A 22,501-nucleotide genomic window follows, 5' to 3' on the forward strand; every position below is an offset into this window, starting at 1 on the left:
TCAGTGTGCAACAATAAGGAAAATTCCCAAATAAAGAGGAAAATCAGACATGAATATCATAAAAGTGGCCAGAATTGGGTGCAGAGAAATCTTAGTAGTGTTTTTTCGCTGTTTTTGCTCATGCAAGAAAGAGCCAATCAGTGACAGAAAACCGAAATTGGTTGACAGTGTAAATGTGACCTGTGTATGAACATTAATACTTCAGGTTGACTGTGATGCATCGAAAATGTCTTATTTGAATAGCAGGCTGTGCTGCTGGCTCACCGCCCGACCGTTTTTGTGTATTGCTGAGTTTCATTTCGCTTGAGAGATCGAAGCTCTTCTTTATGGCTTGAGTGCGACCTTTGTCAACCCGGGTGAATTAGCTAGAAGCGTATCAGCTGCGCCGGCCTTTTTCTCGACTGTCTTATTAGCTGAGTAAAGCAAAGCGGGGGTCACCTTTAAGTAACCTTATCTTGTAATTGGGTTCAAGGTTAAGTGACCTGGGAGCAGAGAGGTCCAGGGTTAAGGTTGGGGTGACAGAGAGGGAGGCAGCATTTAATCACAATTGGGGGAAAAAAATCAAGGAGCAGGATTCAACTGTCTGGGTCAGACCAGATCTGACCGCGGGGTGAAGGGAAGTTGTCAAGCAGCCCATATTCAAGCCAAGGTCCTCGAAGCTTTTAACCTTAGCAGCACAAATCGATACGGGCAGCGACGGGCTAATATTTATCTTGCAGATGGGAGTATTAAACGAGGCCTTTGCCAGAGCTTCCCTCGGTAGACCAGTAGCATCCTGAAGCTCCTCTAATTGAAATGTATGCGGGAAAACGGGCGGTGAATGAAAAACAGCCCTGACAGCTTTTCGCTCCAGCAACTGCCCCACATTAGCTGCCCTCGAGGAGATGAATGACCAGCGGCGCAGGCTCAGCTGAAGCGGCCCATAGACCCGTCCACTGCCAAGGGCAGGGAAATTGGCCAGAGTAAAGAGCTTGTAAATAACCAGTCATAAACATCTGCCTTATAAGCTCGGCCGTCCACATGGAGTTTTTCATCTACCCATCGAGCTTGGATAAGCTGTGCATTATGACTATAAAGAGAAACATACAAATATATATTTTTACATTGTGATTTTGAATGTGTGTTACTGTATAAGTTGCATCCTCTTTTTCCTCATTCCTCATTTGCTTTAAAATTAAATATAATATAATATAATATTTCTAATAAGAATAATATAATATAGTATAATATATTATAGTATAATATAATATTTCTAATAAAAGTTTTGAATAAATGTTTGAAAGTGCCAGCTTGATGAATTTTCAATGCATATTAATAATATAATTATTAACTAAAACTAAAATCATAAAAACATTTCCATTACTTGAAATAAAACAAATATTAACCGACATAAGATAAAATATAAAAAGCTAGTTTATTTAGCTAGTTGCTAATAGTTTATCACTTTCATTTAGTTTGTACTAATGTACTAAAATAACTAAAATAAAAAATAAAATAAAATTTTAGAAAAAAGTATATAGACATTTTAAAAACACAAATTTCAAAACATACAACAAAATTAATACAGCTTTAAAAATCAAAATGAAAAAGGAAAATATAAAAACATAAACTAATTCAAAATATAATAAAAACTAATTATATATCAATGATATAAAATGGCTTAATTATTTTCAGTATTTTAAACATTGTAATATTTTGTTTTTTGCATTGTACATTTAAAGCAATAATAGAGTGGTCTAAACTATTACTGATTTTTTTTTAAATGCACAAGGATTGTATTCTTTGCACCTATGCTGGTACTTCAGATGTGGCTCTGAGGGAAGATGTGCTTACTTTGTGTATAAATATATATGTGGATAGCTCTCATATAGCTGTTGCAAGGCATGCAAAACTGAACGCCAGCTAAGAGCTTTAAGAAAACACTTATTGATTTTATTGTAATTCACACTATTCTAAAGACACATTGCCCATGCGACAGCAGTCCAATATTAATGCACATCTGCAAAGCATGTTTACTATGAAGCAAAGTTATTGATTGTTGTGTTTAACACACATTTAACTGTACATTGTAAAAACAGGCCCTATAATCCCATAAACTGTTTAATAATTCAGAGATGTTATTATGTTTGTGCAAATGCAATACTTTCGATTATTCTGTCCTCTGACAATTTTCTTTAAACACCCTCTCTCTTCTTTTTCCCCTTCAATTTATTGGCTGCCATCTCTGACCCGAAGAGTGACCCCTATCTTAAACACATTTCAATGCAGCCAACAAAATTAATCTGACAGATAAATCACAGTCTAACAAATGGCGGGGAAGACAAGGTCAAAGTCACAAAGGGAATATAAAATTAGGCTAGAATCAGTGTAGCATTAAAAAATCTCCTCCATCTGAAAATATCTGAAGGTTAAAAAATGATGAGACAGATATTCTGGACTGGTAGTACCGGTTTGCCGTCTGCTGTCTCTGGTCTGTTAATAGGCTGGGTCATTTTAAACCACTAGTACAGCTAGCAGCTGATTTGATTTGTATGACAAGTCAAGCAATCGAGCATATTTTCAATGACCTTTGAACTGCAAGCTTTCCAGTTGGCTGCGTGGGGATGCCACCTTCATTTGACCCCTCACCCTACACAGCCATTTCACACTCATATGAGAAAAGAGGGCCCACACAGCACGTCTAAAAGAGACGGTGTTTCATCTATAAACCTGCTTCTATTCGTTAAAGACACAATATGTAATATTTTTTTATTAAACTATCTAGAACATTGTTCAATATTTTGAAAACTTGTGTACTTATATAAAATATCCCAAATGTTTCAAAGACCGTTTAAATCTAGAGAAATAAGCCATTTTAACTAGTGACACGAACCATGTCTATAGGCTGATTGTGTCACCTGCCAATTATGTCATAACCCCTCGATTTCCGTTTTTTGTTTGTAGAAAACATTGAAACATCAAAGACACTTTAATACGTTGTGCGTTTTAATAGACCGGTGACGACCGCACAGAGTACTATTAGAACTTTCAAATGTATCTAGTATGATAAAACAGCGCTGCTTTTTCCGGAAGGAGCAGAAGCGGCCGATTGTGGCATAATAAAAGCTCCGCTGCTTTTAAGCTGTGTCAGATTCGTTCAGCGGACTGGTTTCACTTCGACCACTTTCAGCCTCACCCGGCTTCATTCTGCTATATTAATAAATCATTAGCTCATCCATGAACATGATTTTTTGCCCGAGTCCCTTCGGGTTGCATCGACTGTGGGGATGAAGACGACATCTCCTGTGATTCCACACTCACTGCGTCATCAAACTACGCCTTTGTTTCTTTGTTTTGTTTTAAATACGCACCCTCTAGTGGTGAAAAATGTCATATTGTGCCATATAAATACTTTTTACAAAAAACTTTAGTACACTTTTTCATTGTTATCTTTCAAAGGTTTATAAAACAAAGATCATTGCAGTACTTAATTTAATTTATTAAAAAAAATTAATTCTTAATTCTGTTGTTTCTTATATATTTAGTTGTATTTCTATTTAGTTTTTATTCTTTTATTACATTTATTATAATATAATCAATATAAGTTTTAATATTTTAGTGAATTTTGGTCAATTGTCCTTGATTTTCAGCATTTTTTCATATAAAAGCAACAAAAGTCCAAACGTCTGTGAACTAGGTCACTAAATGGAATATAAAAATAAATATCCTCTAATAGTTTTCTACATTTTAAAATTTGAGATTTTGCACGAAATGGTCAAAATTATTACTTTTTTTTTTTTTTGCACCAAATATCTAGGTAGACCCTACACTTTATTTGCAAAAGATGGACTTTGTTTCCATTTCATTTGCATTATTTAGAACATTTTGAACAATATTTGAAATGCACCTGCACTTAGAAGTCATTTCTTTAGGAATAAAATTTTAGTCTGTTTTTGACAAAGCCATCTTATATTCATTTTATGTGAACTATTCCAAGTTAATGAGGTGATGTGCTGTGATGAGACAGGACTGTGTGCAGCTTCTGTTCAGCAACCCAAAGAATACCCTCCTCACTTTACATCTGAAGGGATTAAAGGGGCTTCCTGTCCCATGACTGACCTTAAAAGCCAATCCAGATGTCCTACAGCCCTCGAGACAAAGAACTCAGGTGACATGTCTTATCTTGAGGGCACTCGAGCTCCTCTTCTAAAGAGGTGGTTCTTTTAAGTGCTCCGTCATCCTGGCAAATGCCTTTTCAATTATTGCACAAGTTTCTCACTTGCTTGTCTGCAAACACCGTAATTGTCCGGGAGACAGCATTATGCATTCAGAACGGCTTCAGAGGTTTTGCTGGGGTTAACAGTGACACATCTCTGAATATTAGATAAAGGGAAAGGCCACACAAATAGAAGCTCAAAGAGCAGTTAATGCTCATGAAGAGATTGAGGGATTAGGTGATCCTCAGGCGCAGATTTTATGCTGAGCTCATTGTTTAGTTTCTAAAAAAAGACTCACAAATGGAGGACACAAAGACAAATATGTAGAAACAAATCTGCAGAATCTTTTATACACTTTTCTTCTTCAAATGTCTCTTATAGTCACTAAGGCTGCATTTATTTGTGCAAAAAATGCATTAAAAACAGCAATATTGTGACATATTTCTATAATTAAATATAGCTGTTTTCTTTGGAAACTTGTTTTTGCCATGAAAAAAAAAAAGTTAAGCTAAAAAAAAGTTGTTCCGCCTAATATTTTTCTTTTTTGCCACAATATAAAACTCTTTACTGTCACTTTTGATAAATAGAATTCAGGCTTGCTAAATAAAAGTATTAATTTCTTAAAATAAAATAATCTACTGACCCGAACATTTTGTATATCCTTCTCAAATCATGCAAAAAAAATAAAAACAATAGATTGTTTTTTTTCAAGATTTTGTTTTCTTTTTTTACCGTTCAGTTTATGTCGATGTCATTTTTTTTTTATATTAATATACTGTTGCAGTTACACATTTCACATTAATATTTCAATTAACATTTTTGTTTCTGTGAACAATTTCAGTGCTGTTTCGAGTCACCACTTTGAAGTCACTGTAGTTTTCCTCATCCCACATATTTCTATTTTCCCGGCCCTTCAAATTCCCCTTGTTCAGTTCATAACATCATTCTACCCCTCCAATTCTCCTCGCTTCTCTTCCTTTCTCAGTATAAGGTTGTCAGAGTTTTTTGGGATCCAGTGAGCTGTGAAATCGCACAAATTGCTGTTGCTTTACGTCTGGCCCGGTGACAGAAAGAGAAAGAGGAGGAGGAGAGAGAAGAGAGATTTTCTGCTCCAACACTTCTGAACCTTTCCTGCCCCCCGTAATCACACACAGACACAGAAGCACACGCACAGCTGCAAAACTGCATCACCCATAACCCCCCCCACCTCCATCTCTAATCCACTCCATCATAAGAGCCCCCCCTCCACCCCTGTTTCCACTCCACAACACCTCCACCACTTTGCTTTAGAATCCGGGTCACTTCACTGAACAACCACACGAAGCCTCGAGAGTGATAAAACCTTCTGACATGCTACGGCATCCTCTGATAAGACCAACACTTCCACCAACTACAAGTGTCACTAGCACTAACACGGGGGAAAGTGTGATGTTTCAGATTTGTATTGCGAAAAAAAAACAAAAAAACATTTGTAAATAATGAGGCTGCTGGTGCATTTTGAAAACAAATAAGAATTAACTCACCAAAACAAAAACATGTATTTAGTCACCCCCAAGTTGTTACAAACCATTATGATGGTATTATTCTTATGTCGAACAAAAAAATGTAATGCTAAAAGTACTATGGCATGTTCTTTTCCACACAATGAAAGTGAAATGCTATTGAGCTCCAAAAAAAAATTACATGAAATTAATACAATTACAATGAATTAATAAAATGCATATAAAAATATTTTTTTGTTTGACAGCTATCTGTTCTCTTTCACCTTCATTATATCAAAGGTATATGGAAAGCTCTCTCTGGTAAACTTTTCCACATGAAAAGGGGTTTTTTTAAAAATGACATGAGGATTAATTTGAAATGTACATATTTATCAGAAGTACCAAACTTCGTGTTAATGCGCGAGACTGCCATAGTGAAGCAAATGTATTATATTCTTCATGTATATTACTACCTGTTACAGTAACACAATAACGCATATGTTCAGTACCGCAGAATGCACGGGCCAAGTGGGTCTGTTTGCATCTGGTACATATTCTGAAAGTAATCTGCTTTGACAGCTGTTTGGACGATGCTATCGACACACACTCAAAGTAATAATCAATATTTGCGAAGGTGGAGGAATGAAGAGTTCAAACCTGAAAGAGTTGTATGTCCGTGAGATGGTCAGCTTTGTGTCCACTGCTCTCTAGTCAGATTTATACTTCCCTCTTGTGGTGGATTAGCGACACTGCAATTGCAACTTTTTTTGAGTGAGATTTTTTTTTACTTACAGCCTACTTATTAAAAGATGGTAGTCTTGCTAACTACTGTTTAAAGAGGTTTCAGAAACTCTTTATCGTTGTAAACTCAGATTAACGTCTCTTGGCTTTTTAGTTTTCGTTAGTATCTTTCTTAACGCTTCTCCTCACCTCAAACGTGCGAACCTCTTGGCGCCCAACAGTTTATACTCCGTTTGAACATTTATCTACATTTGATGTATATAAATTTAGCTTCAACCTTTCTCCTCTGTGTCCCTGATATCAATTTAAAACAAGTTTAAAATATCCAAATGAAGTGACCCTTTCAAAGTTCTCCGCTGGGAGGCGCTGTGTTGTGGCTCTAACACTTCTTTGTGCCTCTGATCAGAAGATAGATGTTTTTTGTTTGTTTGTTTTTAAATGCATCAGCTTTGCAACCAAACAAGGAACATAATCACATTCCAAAAAAAAAATCAAATCTTATTCAGTCTTGCTTGAGCATAACAAAAAGTAGCACAACAACAACAAATAATAATTAATTAATCAATAAAGCGTCAAAATAACCCAAACTGAACCAGAAGGAAAAATAAATGGAAAATAGGCCTAAGTAGGCTACTTAAGATACATAAAAAAGAGCTTTTAAATTAAATTCTACAAATCCAAAATAGAAGTCAATTTTTTATCAAATTTTAAAGATGTAAGATTTTTACATCATTAGGCTATACCATTAAATAAAGTTGGATAGAAGAGAGAAGTTATATGCCGTTTGCTGAAGGAATTACGAAATTGTTTAATTATATGTAGCCTACATGAGCTCTGCACTTGTTGCATGCAGAAGAGTACTTGACAAAGACGGATTTTCTCTGCAACTTTTTTCCAGTGACTCTAGAAGCATGTGTGAGGATAACATAATCAACTGAACGTTAAGTAATCTAACAAACATAAAGTAAAACAAACTACACGATCTACGGTAGTTTCATCTTCCTTACAAACCTACCTAGAATTCCAAGAAAAAAGGTAAGAAGGAAGTCACAGATATGCTACAGCACCATGGACAGTACCCAACACACAGACAAAGCTCCGATGATCCGTCAGGAATTGTCCATGTATGTCACATGCCTTAAATGCAGCATATGTTGTATGAGTGAGTACTGAAGACGTCTTTAGAGACTTACAGCACTGAATGAGTCATATCATGAGAAGTCAAATGTTCCCTGATCTTTTTCCTTGCAGTTGTGGTGCAGTCATGAAAAGCGGGATATACACATTTTTTCCTAAAACACCAGAAAAACATATCATTACTCCAGTTTCTATGTAATAGGCCTAATGACAAAAGAAAGATATGGGTATAGTGCACCAAAGGATTTAATCATCAGGCATTAACCCTAATAACACACAACATATGGGATAATTAATCCTGTTGCATACACCACCAACAATATGGCTTTTTGTCATACTTAATTTTCACATCAATGTGGTTGTGTTGTGCAATCACAACTTGTAACATATGGAGAATATATGGAGAAATGCTATATAGGTGAAGACAACTCCACATAAGGTGGAACAGGCTTTATTTGGCATTTCATAGTACAGTATGTTGTGTGTCAATAGAATATTATTAAAATTTATTTTAAAACAACATTATACACAGTGATACATATTACACAACTCAGTGATCATTATTGTAATCTGGCGTTGAATATAAGTTTTTCCAGTGGTTTGACTTTATTGATAAAATAATGTGGGGGGAAATGTGTCAATTTCTTCTCTTTTTTTGCACGTCTGGTAATAAGATGGAGCCGATTTAAAATAAATAAATAAAAATCCTTTAAACAACAAACGCAAAACCAACAAAAGAAAGAAAGTAAAGTAAAAATAGTAAATTAATCTTTTATGCAAGACTCTTTCACGATTTAATTCATGTCTGACCTCAGACAGAATGAAAACCTAATCAAAGTGAGATTTTACTCACTTTTGAGTACAAATTAGTAACGCTGTGCTGACGTCCATCACAAGAACTGAAGGACGCGAGTCACGCGACGAATCAACGATATCTCTGAAAGCAATCCATGACAGGCGTGTCTGTGAGTCTCGGTTTGACATTTATGTTTTTATCCTACCTTTATATATTGTCTTAATTGCTGATGTCATACCAGAACCAGTAATCATTTGTAATGATTTCGCGATGTTTCGCATTAGATCAGATTTCACAGTCCTCGTGCATTGTTTGTTTGGGATAAGAACACACGTGGCTCAGACAGTCAACGGATGCCTGTCTGAAAATAACCCTATACTTGGATGTTGTTGGATACTTGCGCATTCTAAATGTTTAAATGACTTAATGCTTTGTTCTAAATTAGGCCTATTTTTTTTTTTTTTTTTTTGGTGCTCCATATTTTTCCTTCAGTTTTGCACAAAGCCGGTAAGCTTTCTTATTATTTCATTTCATTCAGTTTTGTTTCTAAGCATGTTTAAAGCTAACTCACACACTGCTACTGCACCAGTGACTGTTGCAGGAGACCAGTTTACCCAGATAAAAACAAGGAATAGAGTAAAATCATAGGACCACCACCTTCCCAACCTTGTCATCTTAATTTACAGGCTCTTTTGTTTTAGTTTATATATAAAACTCACACAAGGTTTTCATTTACATGCTAAATAATTAGAAATTGGATGGCTGAGCAGATGGGGAGGGTTGTAAGACTTACCAATGTACTTCTGGACTCTTTTGTACTATGCACAACATGACACAAAAAAGAGGGGAAAAAAAAACTATGACAATAGTCAGGGGCTTTTAATTAGCTCTTTTAAATTGCATTGCATTGTAAGTGTTTAATATTGAATTGAAGTGGTGATATAATGTATGCACACAATTTATTCCAAATACAAACCCGAGATTAAAACTAGTACATAGTTATTTGACATTAGAAATTAAAGTACATTAATTAGCAGATAATATAAAAATATTATATGTGAGACATTCATAGCAAAACTACAATTACAGATTAAAAATAACAACCTTATGTAGGCCTATATATACCTTTCAATATCCAGATGTCGTCTTTTTTTCAACATCTCTACCTTATATACTCATCCTTTGACTTCACACCTTTGTGCACTCAGCTATGTTCCTGCAGGGGTTATTTTCAGTTTCAGTAGACTTTACATTTTGAGACGTCAGAATATTCTAGCCATGACAATTAAAACACATGTCCTGTGTTTGCACCATTTTACAGACAAAATGGCCAGCTTTTGTGTCTCTGCATGTCTAGAACAAATATAAAGTACTTGCAAGATACAGATTATGATGCATGATCCCCAGAAATGTAATGGTTTGTTTATAATATCTCATTTTATTGTATGATGATTGTTATTGTATGCTGATTCGTGCATTAAAGATATAACTAAACTGCTCATTTTAGAGCACATTTGTTGTGTTTAAAGGAATAGTAGTTTGGAAATGTCTGCCATCAGAAATGATGATAAAGATGCACTTCATTTCATTTGTTTATTATTATCGCTAGAAATAGGTGTCCTATTTGGAAAAGCATTGACACCATTGAAAGGGTGTCCTTTTTAACTTATTTTAATACATTTGGTTCATTCTTACCTTTAATTCATTATTTAAAGCTTTATTTGCATAAAAAGTCCCCCATGAATAGCTTTGCACCAGCTGTAACCAATGGCAGAGTTTGGCAGCTGGCCTGTTTAGAGCCTGTCAGCTGTCTCAGCTGCCCCCAGAAGTGACAGTCGGCTCTCTGTATAGACTATCTAACTGTTGCAAAATATTTTAATGTCATTGGGGGAGGTCATCTTTAGCTTGATGAGGGGGCTGGTCAACAGGGGTTCATATATGCCTCTCCAATGGAGCAAGTGGAGACTTGCATTATATGGTGGACAAAGGGCCCTTTTTGAAGTTCTAGAGCTATCTGTACACCAATTTAAATGGTATAGTCCAATTTGAACACCCCTCCATATCAAGTTTAAAATGGAAGTGCCTCTTTTGCAGTGTTTGCTGGTAAGAAGAAGTACAGTCAGGATTGGGGCTTTGAAGACGAAGTTGGCAATCTGAAGAGGTAAGATGAGCTGTGTTCTCCAATGCCCAGGTCACTAATGGATGCATGGGTTCATTTGGGCTGTACACTGGCCCTGATGCATGCCAGTTTTTGGATTTTTCAGATCATGGCATGGTGTCTGTATAGGGTGAAAATAGATATCATGGTTAGCATAAACACGGAGATATGGAGGGAGCTGCTAGGGGGCGCTATAACAGGGTGGAGAGCAGCTGGCTGAAGTCAGCTGCTCCAAATGGGCTTCAGACTCTTTAAAATACTCACATTGGTTGGGAAAACACAGGAAGATGTTCTATTTTGTGTTTTAGCTTGATAACGATGGTCTGCAATTGTTTTGACTGTATCCCTTGGGCAATTTGACATGCAGGCAATGCTGTAGAAAAGAAAGAGAGGAAGCATGTTAATGATGGTGCTTGATGAATAAAAGCATGTAAGTTATAGATACTATTATGTATTTGTGTGATTTTGGAAGACAATTTTGATAAATTAGCTTCTCTGAGTGAACTGTTAAAGAGCTTTAAAGATGGCCGCTCCTCAGAGTAGAGAATGCTGTTGGGACTGGTTTCTTCATGAATCATTAGACGCACTGTGGTGGTTATCACTGTGTTCATGGATATAAAACAGTTTTCAAATAAAACTTCAGGGGAAAAATTAATATTTACAGTTAAGTAATTAATAATCAAAGTTATGGTTTTGTTAACTGAAAGGAACCTTGAACCGATTTTTATTTATTATTTATAAGTCTAGAGAATGGGACTAGTTAAGTGCATAGTATGGACTAGTCTCCGATTAGTCACTTTAGAGGGCCTTTGTTCAGTTTTAGACATGGACTATATAGCCTATAAAACTATATAGTTATTTAAGTTTTATATGTTTATAGTTATCGTCAGGGCCAGATTATTCAATGGTCATTATGAGCACAGGCCCAGGAGCCCAAGCAAGGGGAAGAAAAAAATGTTTTAGTGTCTTTACATTAAGTGCAAATAGCGCACTTGTTGGCAAACACTTTTTACAGTACCTCCACCACCAATGTCTGGGTGACATTTAAAAAAAGACGCATTAAATTCAGCGGCTTCAGTGGTGTAGACTGAAGAGAGTCAGTCTCAGCTAACCTTTTGATGTGATAGTCCCGGGTTCAAGTGCACCACTCTATGGGCCTCATTCATGAAATGAGCAGAACAAATTTGTGTGTAAATTGTTCATAAAGCCGTTCTGACACAGACTTTCGAACTCATGAAAATATTCATATTTTCAAAATGTTAGTTGGTACGAAAGAGATGTACAACTGCTCATGTGTTAATGGTGTGTAAAATGTTCTGTGTTCTTTTTGGCAAACTGATGACACTGTGTTTTGATGCACTGCCATCATAAAATTTTTATTTGCTCCGTATTTCTTTTTTTCTTTTGGAGCTGAGGCTATGGTTGATTACTGTTCAACTTTGGGTAAAAAAACGCTGTTTGTCACTGTCACCAGCCATCCATTCAATGGGACGAATGCTACACTGACCAACCATCCTACTTGTGCAATGACTGAGCATCAATCAAGAAATTAATATTACGCTTAACATTGATTTATGGTTTGTTAAGATGGGACAAAATTTGGCCGAGATACAACTATTTGAAAATCTGGAATCTGAGGGTGCAAAAAATTTATTACGTTTTGATATATTTACATTTAAGAAATTTACAAAATAACATCATCTTGACTTAAAATGCTAAAGATTTTTGGCATAAAAGAAAAGTAAAAAATTTTGACCCATACAATGTATTTTTGGCTTTTGCTACAAATATACCCCAGCGACTTATATACTCACAAATATACTGGAGCTAAACCTGACAAAGTAGTCCAGAATGTTCCTGGATTTGTAACACGTACACATGTTCAACTATCGAATATGATGTTTATGAAGCATTTGTGAATCTGGAGGAGAGTTTTCAGGAAGGTCTGATTTATGGGCAGATTACTTTGATTTACTAACATTCACACAAGTTTCATGAATAACTCCCTATGTTATTATACTGTTAAAATACAAAAATAATGAGGTGCAAATAGTGTCCGAAATATAATAAGTTACACTTATTGCAAAGATTACTGCTGGTCCAGTAAAGCATTGTTTCAGTCATTTGATGTAAATCCTGTATGGTAGAGGATGTGATCACAGGCTGTAACCTGTTAGTGTAAATCCTGGATAAGCTACAGGTGTTTCCAACAAATAGTACCCTATCATTTAAAACCTTGATTGTGCACGTGTGTGTGGATGTGGGAAAACATTTAGAGCCCCCAAGGATTCCTAGTCCAGGCCTGTCTACTGTACTATAGCCATTCCTCTGAAGAATTATGCTGTAATATTCCTGTGAAGTCGTATTATTTAGCCATAATGTACTTTGACATAAAAAAACATTGATAACGTGGATGTCACTGTTTAATTGCTTTAACTTGTAATTCAGATATTTATTTGCCATGCCAAAATATATATATATATATATATATATATATATATATATATATATATATATATATATATATATATATATTAGGGGTGTAACGATACGCGTATTCGTATTGAACCGTTCGGTACGACGCTTTCGGTTCGGTACGCGGTACGCATTATGTATACCGAACGGTTCGTTGGAGTAATTAATTATATTTGAAAAAAAAAAAAAAAGAGAGAGAAAGAAATATAATGATATGCGTTCAACAAGGTAGCCCAATAACCCAAACAACGTAACAGGCAACGCCCCTGACACTCCCGAAGAAGAAAAAAACACCAACTTATATGTTTATGTTAGGCTACTCAGCAGGCACTCGCTCACTCAGTACACGCTGAAGGCTCGTTGCAAAATAGCCAATGCGTTTAACAGACTAGAAATGAGAAGATCCTCCAATAACCAACAGGTCTGGTGTTTGGGTGCACTTTGGATTCCCTTTAAGCTATAATGGTGATGGCAAGAGAGTGGTGGATAAAAAAACAACGGTATGTCGCATCTGCAACATGACAGGGTACACCAGCGGGATTACAAAAAAAAAAAAAAAAAAAACCAGCGGGAATATCTGGGATATATGCGTCAGTACTATCTGGGAAAAGACGAAAAAAAGGAGAAACATGCACGCAGCAAACTATCCCTGCAGCATTTAGACACTATAGCTTACAGGGAATCCAACCCAAACACCAGACCTGTTGGTTATTTTAGGATCTTATATTTCTGGTCTGTTAAATGCATTAGACATTTTGCAACGAGCCTTCAGCGCGTGCTGAGTGAGCGAGCGCCTTAGGGGCCGTTCACATATCGTGCCTAAAAACGCATGGAAAACGCTAAGCGCGTCTTTCTCCTCCTTTCCAAAGCGCTCGGGCAGAAGCGCTCATGAGGCGTCTGTCTTTGCTAAGCAACAATGACGTGCTCTCTCCATGAGACGCGGAAATTTCAGCGAAGGATAAATGGATTTGCAGCTCTAAAAATCGCTTGCAGTAGCTCTGCTACTGAATTTATTTCAAAATTGCAATCCATATACAACTATGATCAGCTGATCCTTCATCTTGGCTGAGCTCTCAACGTTGTTACGGGAAAGGATGAAGCTGATTGGTTGGTTCTTGTCACATGACCCGCGGTGCGCTTGCGGCATTCTGAAAAGTTGAGATGTTTTTACATTTTGCTGTATCTAAAACGTATCGAACCGAACCGAACCGAACCGTGACATCAGTGTATCGTATCGAACCGAACCGTGAATTTTGTGAACCGTTACACCCCTAATATATATATATATTTCATAACCGTTTATGCTTCTTCAGAGTTATAATTCCATAGGGCTTTCATAAGAAGTCATATTCTTTGAGCCATGAAGTGATATAAAAAAACTTTGATAACCTGATAAATTGATATTAGATCTTGCTCGTATGTTTTTACAAGAAAAAAATAATTTTAACAGATATTTTAACATTAAATGTTCATTTTGTTCACATTTTAAGTAGTAATCCGTGTCACTGGAAACCTTTTGTCACGTCTTGATTTTTTTATAATATTTTTTTTTTTAATCTAAAAATGAAAATTACTGCCCCCTCTGGATGAATCGAGGTTAAACATATTGGGTAGATGTCTATAGACGGTCAAAACTGTGAGGTATGAAGTTGCCGAGAGGTGGAAATGGGGCTTCCGGATTCGTTATAGCCTGTTGCTTCTCTGAAAGTTCTTTTCGAGTTTTAACAAAAATTAACTATAACTAATACAGGTGCTTCTCAATAAATTAGAATGATGACGAAAAGTTAATTTATTTCAGTAATTCAACTAAAAATTGTGAAACTCATGTATTTAATAAATTCAGTGCACACAGACTGAAGTAGTTTAAGTCGTTGGTTCTTTTAATTGTGATGATTTTGGTTCACATTTAACAAAAACCCGCCAATTCACAACAAATTAGAATACTTCATAAAACCAATTTAGTGAATTGTTGGCCTTCTGGAAAGTATGTTCATTTACTGTACATGTACTCAATAGTTGGTAGGGGCTCCTTTTGATTTAATTACTGCCTCAATTCAGCATGGCATGGAGGTGATCAGTTTGTGGCACTGCTGAGGTGGTGTGAAGCCCAGGTTTCTTTGACAGTGGCCTTCAGCTCATCTGCATTGTTTGGTCTCTTGTTTCTCATTTCTCCTAGATTCTTTCTGGGGATTTAGATTTCTTGGTAAATGGGTGCAATGACTTTGGTTTTCAAAAAACACAATGAAGCAGATGACACTGATCCCAAATCATCACAGACTGTGGAAACTTAACACTGGACTTCAAGCAACTTGGGCTATTAGCTTCTCCACCCTTCCTCCAGACTCTAGGACCTTGGTTTCCAATTGAAATGAAAAACTTCCTCTCATCTGAAAAAAAGGACTTTGGACCAACAGTCCATTTCTTCTTCTCCTTAAGATGCCTCTGACGTTGTCTGAGGTACAGGAGTGGTTTTATAAGAGGAATACAACAACTGTAGCCAAATTCCTTGACACGTCTGTGTGTGGTGGCTCTTGATGCCTTGACCTCATCCTGAGTCCATTCCTTGTGATGTTCTCTAAAATTCTTGAATCCAGTTGACAATCCTCATAAGGATGCGGTTCTCTCGGTTGGTTGTGCATGTTTTTCTTCCACACTTTTTAGTTCCACTCAGCTTTCTGTTAACATGCTTGGATACAGCATTCTGTGAACAGCCAGCTTATTGGCAATGCATTTTTGTGAATTACACTGTAACCTGTTAGTGTAAATCCTGGATAAGCTAGAGGTGATTCCAACAAATAGTACCCTATCATTTAAAACCTTGATTGTGCACGTGTGTGTGGATGTGGGAAAACATTTAGAGCCCCCAAGGATTCCTAGTCCAGGCCTGTCTACTGTACTATAGCCATTCTTCTGAAGAATAATGCTGTAATATTCCTGTGAAGTCATATTATTTATTGAGCCATAATGTACTTTGACATCAAAAAACATTGATAACGTGGATGTCACTGTTTAATTGCTTTAACTTGTAATTCAGATATTTATTCCCATGCCAAAAAAAAAATAAAAAATTATAATCGTATGCTTCTTCAGAGTTATAATTCCATAGTATTGGCTTTCATAAATTATATTCTTTGAGCCATGAAGTGATATAAAAAACTTTAATAACCGATAAATTGATACTAGATCTTGCTCATATAAAATGTGTTTGTACAAGAAATAATAATAATAATTTTAACAGATATTTTAACATTAACATTTTAAGTAGTAATCAGTGTCAGTGGAAACCTTTTGTCACGTCTTGATTTTTGTAATTTTTTTTTTTTTTTTTTCTAAAAATGAAAATTACTGCCCCCTCTGGATGAATTGAGGATAGTCAAAACTGAGGTATGAAGCTGAAGTTGCTGTGAGGTGGAAATGCGGCTTCCGGTTTCCGTTAAAGCCAGTTGCTTCTCTGAAAGTTATTTTTGAGTTTTAACAAAAATTAACTATAACTAATATATTTTTATGACCATACTGTTTAGCTTCTGACTATGCAATAATATTCAGATGAAAAGTCATATAATTTAACAAGCCAGAATGTACTTTGACATCAAAAAACCTTTAACCTAACAAGGTTTAGAATTTTTTTTTTCTCACCACTCTCTACAAAAAAGAAAAGTAAAAAAAAAAATTCTAATAATAATATTTAGAATGCTGTGTAAAACATCTGATACTACCAAGATTATCACTAGTCATTCTTACAATTTAAACGGACAACTGATCTGGATCTTTCCGAATATGCTTTGCTAGAAGTCACTGAATTTACTAAAAGTTCTTTCCTTTTTTCCAGGTCCTTGGAAAAAGAAAACAAGATCTCCATTTGGGACATCCATTTTTCTCACTGCAATGTAAGAATTAATTTTCCTGTCTTAACTGGTTAAAGGTGACACTCATTCATTGTTAAAGTGAAAATGTGACCTTTTCCTCCAAGCACAATGCACATTATTTTGTTACCTACTGAATTAAATCTGCTGCCATTCTATAAAAAAAACAAACCCACACAAAGCCCAGCTCGCAGCACGCATCTGTCATGAACTTGACTCTCTCACAGCTGTTCAAATGGCAGCTGACACGCACAGTTGCCCGACAGCCTCTCCTTTCACCGTACAATATATACATCCTTAGCTCATTCTTCAGTGGGGTTTTCTCACTTAACTAGAAAAGTCACAACAAGATATACCTGCTTCCTATATTTTTACACACTCACCACCTCATTCATGAACCACGAGTGGAATGAATAGAACATTTTTATGTGATTGACTGTAAGAATAGTTTTACTATCTATACACAGTGTGTTTGGTGTCTGAGGCCTATAAACTATTTTTTCACGCGTATTATATTTTTTTGACTCATGCATTAATATTAGACTAGTCAAAGTCAGAATTTCCTCCTATTCCTCTTTTTTACACAGACAAACCAAATCTCTAATTTACTCATCTGCTTCCCTAGTTATTCATTCATGTCTACAAGTGACAAGATCCATAGCTGAACTTGGCAGAACGCATTGCAGCCATTTTCCATGCAGGGTGTGTGCGTGTTCTTCAGAAAGAGGATTGCGGAAAAGCTGCATACTTTTTTTTCCCCTTCTAAACCAATCAGCATTGCTGTGGTATGAGTCACTCCCACACCCTTCCCTTTTATGACAAAGAGGGGAGGGGCTGTTTCTCAGACCGGACAGTGAAATGGTGGCTGCTTGTACAAACAGCAGCAGCACCACTAGGAACTGAGCAGCTACAGACACATTTACAGGTAAGATCCGTAGCTTAGAACATTCTCCTGCTTCTAGGCTTTACTAAACATGCATCCTGAGACATGAAAATGAAATTCTAATGCTGCTTCATGTATCTGAACAATGCTGTTTGTCTAACCTCGCTCTTGAGCTAATTGTATTAGCCTGTTTACAAGCCATCCTGCCATTCATTCAGCCTAGAAACCTATTTTACCAACCCGACAAAGATGAACAGAATATTATAGAAAAAACTCTAGCTTTTGGAAAATCTTTTCATTTATAGAAAATGAAAACTTGAGTGAACCCACAAGTATGACATCATTCATTATGCCACATGGTTGAATGGGTATGACAAGCACGACATGCTTATCAACTGCATTGTTTTAGTTGTAGAATTACAAGTTTAGTTTGTTTTCCTGTGCAAACCGGTTTTTGATTACTATTAAATAATGTGTGGAATTGAGTCAGTTCTTCCTGTGAACTTCCATTCCTAAAGCACAAAGATTTATAAATAAACTGAATGTTGCTATATAAGTAGGATTAGATCTTTTATAGTATATAACTTTGTATAGTTTAAGATAGAACTTTGAAAATGTTGAAAACTTCCACCCCGGACACCGCAGATTCAGAACTGGACAGCAACCTTTTACAGTCAAAGAAAGAGAAAACATAATCCTCTTAGAAAACCTACCACGGTCTTTTAAGGTGGAATTTAATGATCAGTAAACCTCACAAGTAACCAATTTAGGAAACTCTTCATAGGCTTCTCAAATAAAAGTTCTAGAGAATTCACTCATTTCTAAGCTAACAGCATGATACACTAATATGCATTTACAATAAGAAATCTGCACAAATACTAAGTAAAATAGTCCGTTTGAATTGCACTGAACTTTTTTATAATTTAATGAAATGGAAAATTTACTCAAAAAGATATATATATGTATAAATCTTAATAAATAAAGGTGATTCCACAATGCATTTCTCACTGCAAGTTCAGTGTCAAGATATTAGGCAATTATGAGGTATGAGATTTCAGTACATTTTACAAGAAAATACTATTTTAGTTCCTGCTTTTATTTGCAGTATCATTATGGTCTGTGCTGTTTTTAAATGGTTTATTAAAAACAAGTTTTCCTTTCATTTCAGTATCAGCCGAGACTGAAAGCCTAGAAGAACCAAAGATTCAGACCCATCTATGGCAGAAAAACAGCAGATCAAAGCGACTGCGGTCAAAGTGCTGTGCTATGTGGAGAAGATCTCCTCCTTCGCCTCCAACATAGACCCTCTCTTTGGGATTGTGACTTCAGTGGTTGGGGTGGTTAGGAAAGGCCTTGGGGATGAGGAGGACAATGAGATGGACAAGGACTTCAAACAGATCCATCAGAAGCTGGAAACCATCTCAGAGAAGAACAAGCAGACCCTGCGGCAGATCCGCATCGACGAAATCAACGAGACTTATGGTAAACATGAGGAAATCATCAAGCATCAGTACACGGCTTTCAACAACATGCTGGAAAAGGTTAAACTGGACCCTGACAACTCAGATCGTCACATGAAGGATTTTGTGAAGATCTATGAGAATGATAAGATGGATCTCAGCTTAGATACGTATTACCGTGGAGTGAAGGGTGCCGCTCTGTTTGGGAAGCCCATGCTGCAGGTTTACCTGGAGAACTGCCAAAGAAACAAAAAGGTGATGGAGGCCCGTTGCTCTCACATCGCACACCTGTTCTACATCGGTCTAATGGCACTGATGGCCTACTACGCCGTCACTGAAGATGACGAGGATGAAGTGAGAGACAAATGGTGCCCGAGGGTCATTGAAATTCAAGCCAAGATGCAAGAAGTTCTGGAACAGTGCACTGAGGAAAACTGAAGTGGGAACATTGCACTGAACGATTGCTGAGACTATTCATTTCATATGCTGAAAGTCTTGAATTAGGAAGTTTAAATAAATAGCGTGGGGTGTAAAATGGGTGAATCTTTTCCTGCTTGCCAGTGGACTTTTCAATGCAATACTGAAGTAGTGCAAAGTTCTTAACACTGTATATCGCAGTTACAGTTTTTTTTTTTTTTTTTTGTATGTTAAGCATGTTTTGGTCATAACTGTAGCTGAATATATTGCAAAAAAACAAATCATATGAGCCTTTAATGCGAGTTACACATGTTCATATGAATTATTATATAATTGTTTGCTTATGTTTTGTGGAACATCTCTGATTCTTTGCACAATAAATGAATCTATTTTTTTCTGTCATGTCATTGCAGTTAGTCTCTTTATTTGTCAATTTATATGATCAAATGTGATTTCTGCCAAGTCACTTCATGATGGGAACACACTAAAGACTGAGTGCAGACTGCAGGTGAATATGGAAATTGCACGGTTTTGCATTAAATGCAAACCTGTCAATGTTTCAGAGGCAGAATGCTTGATCAGTCTAATCTGAAAAAGAAAATTAAAGAAAAATTCCAGGTTTAATACAAGTTAAACTAAATTAACATCATTTATGGCATAATGCTGACTACAATTTCCACTTCTTTCTTTCTGGGTTAGATTGATGCATTTGCTGTACAATGGTAGTGAATGAGGCCAATCCTTACACATTTAATACTCACGGTTTAGACCATAAATACTCCGTTTTACAAATATAGCCACAAGCATGCATGTTAGCATGATTTTAGTGTAAACAAATCACTTACTATTTTTTTTTTATTTTATTTTTTTTTTACAACTTAGTCATCATTACAACATAACGCCTAAAAAAAATCTAAATATACAACTTTAACAGATTTACAACACAAATAATATGCACATTTTAACAGAATTAATGTGATCGTTCAATAAAAAAAGCTTTAAAACTCCAAAAATTTACCTCATAAGTGCTTTACTGATATCTCATTTTTTGCATTTTTAAGAAGCAAAATGATTGTGATAATCAACATTATCCCACAAATGCTGATTGAGCTTAACCTGTTTTCAACCCTTTGTTATCTTTCGTAATTTTTATTAATAATTTATTAATAGTATTGTTTCATTAATATTAGTTTCATTAATAAGATTTTTATTTGTATATTTTCAGTTCTCAAATTCATTTGAAATATTAAAAAAATAATTTTTAGTTTTTGTCATTTTTTGTCTATATGTGTAGTTATTTTAATACACCAAGTTAATCTAAATTAAAATGACAAATTAGCATATATATAAACATATACCATCTACAGCCGCGAGAGGGCGCTCTATGTTTTCAGTGTAGGCTACAGGAGCACGGAGCAGCAAAGAGCGCCCTCTCGCAGCTGTAGATGGTAATGTTTTCTCTTGGTTCATTTCTCTTGATTCATGTCAAATTAATTTTGATAAATAAATCGAGCTCGACTATAAGTCGCACCAGCCAAACTATGAAAAAAGTGCATCTAACAGTCCGGAAAATACGAAATATATATATATTTTTTCAGTTTACATTTAAAGTAAACAATTTATTATTTATTTTTTAATGATTTTAGATTTTGTTTCACTCATAGTTATTTGTATTCGTATGATCCCTGACTGACCCCAGAATATTCTTGTAACAGCAAGAATGCATGGTAAATACATATTTTTTTATGTATTTAGATTCTGATTAAATTTAATGTTTCCTTTTTAAGGTGAACTAACCGGTAAGAATCTAACTGAGAAAATCTTCCTCCGGACACAATGGCTGACAATGAGATATTTGATGACCAAGAGAAGCTGAAGAGGGGTCTAGTGAAGGTTCTGGAGTGCGTGGCCACCATCTCGTCTGCAGCAGCGGTGGTCAATCCCATCTTCGGCGTGGCTGGTTCTCTCATCCGGGTGGTGCTACACCACGTGGACGATGAAGACATCCAGAAACTCAAACATGAGTTTGACAGCGTGAATCGAGCCCTGGATGAAATCTCACAGGAGAACCGTCAAGCCCTGCTGCAAATCAGGAAGGAAACAGTGGACAAACAGTACCACGAGGTGGAAGAAAACATCCGCAATCAGTTCCGCAAATTCATGGAGATCGTGGAGGCCAAACCAGAGCAAGTGCAACGCAAGAAGGATGATTTTGTTGAGAGTTTCATCAATGATAAAGATGACCAGAACCTGTACACGCTTTACGAAGGCGTGATGGGGAAGCGCAAACTCTTCAGTCAGCCCATCCTAGACATCTACATGAAGCATTCGCAGGGTGACCAGCACGTCATGGAAAACCTCTGCACTCGACTCGCGTATCTGTTCTGCATCGGTTACATCGCTCTGATGGGCTACTACGGCATCCTGGGGGATGATCTGGAATCTCGAAACAAAGAGTGGGAAGAGAATATGAGGAACGTGCAGGAGAAAATGCAGGAGGTGCTGAGGAGATGCAAGTGATTGTGAAAGCTTTATTGCCTTTGTGCTTTGCCTTTTCCTCTTACACTAATAGAGTTCATCGACCTGCAGCGTTATCTCCCTGATGACCGCAGGTCATGCTGAAGTGTACATAATCATTTCTTGTAATCTATTTTATGTAATCATGTTTTGTTTTTTCTATATGCCTTGCCTCAGTTTAACTACATGACCAAGATATGTCACACTAACCTAAAGAATGCTGGTTGTGGTTATATAAACGTTATTTAAGCTAATAAACAGTTTCACCTTGAAAGTTGACTACATGATGAACAATTGTTTCCTGAATAAATACATAGCATATACACATGTATTATATAAAATACATATAGAATATCTATATATATATATATATATAT

The 22,501-nt window shown here is 36.2% G+C and overlaps 1 protein-coding gene and 1 long non-coding RNA gene across 6 annotated transcripts; one reads left to right on the forward strand and one right to left on the reverse strand.

Annotated features, from left to right (window-relative positions):
* The first annotated feature begins 8,663 nt into the window (after positions 1-8,663).
* LOC127974796 (protein rapunzel) lies at positions 8,664-22,408 on the forward strand. 5 transcript variants are annotated; one of them, XM_052578317.1, is made up of 5 exons: positions 8,706-8,858; positions 10,446-10,512; positions 16,814-16,871; positions 17,623-17,772; positions 18,899-20,009. In XM_052578317.1, the coding sequence occupies exon 5, from the start codon at positions 18,948-18,950 to the stop codon at positions 19,626-19,628; it is 681 nt and encodes a 226-aa protein (XP_052434277.1). In that variant the 5' UTR covers positions 8,706-8,858; positions 10,446-10,512; positions 16,814-16,871; positions 17,623-17,772; positions 18,899-18,947; the 3' UTR covers positions 19,629-20,009. The 5 variants fall into 5 exon arrangements, with proteins under 5 accessions (XP_052434275.1, XP_052434277.1, XP_052434276.1 ...); XM_052578316.1 differs by having other exon boundaries at positions 8,707-8,858; positions 17,473-17,772; XM_052578315.1 differs by lacking the exons at positions 17,623-17,772; positions 18,899-20,009 and adding an exon at positions 21,395-22,408 and having other exon boundaries at positions 8,664-8,858.
* LOC127974798 (uncharacterized) lies at positions 19,772-21,552 on the reverse strand. The gene is made up of 2 exons (XR_008157363.1): positions 21,405-21,552; positions 19,772-20,195 (listed from the first exon to the last, which is right to left on the reverse strand). It is a non-coding gene; the product is annotated as an uncharacterized LOC127974798 (long non-coding RNA).
* Positions 22,409-22,501: the final 93 nt, after the last annotated feature.

Source organism: Carassius gibelio, chromosome B16 (assembly GCF_023724105.1).
Source record: "Carassius gibelio isolate Cgi1373 ecotype wild population from Czech Republic chromosome B16, carGib1.2-hapl.c, whole genome shotgun sequence".
In the NCBI taxonomy this organism is placed as follows: domain Eukaryota; kingdom Metazoa; phylum Chordata; class Actinopteri; order Cypriniformes; family Cyprinidae; genus Carassius; species Carassius gibelio.

What these genes read in the sequence shown, in the direction of transcription:
- LOC127974796 (XM_052578315.1), top strand. Translation starts at nt 21,444, where the DNA reads ATGGCTGACAATGAGATATTTGATGACCAAGAGAAGCTGAAGAGGGGT.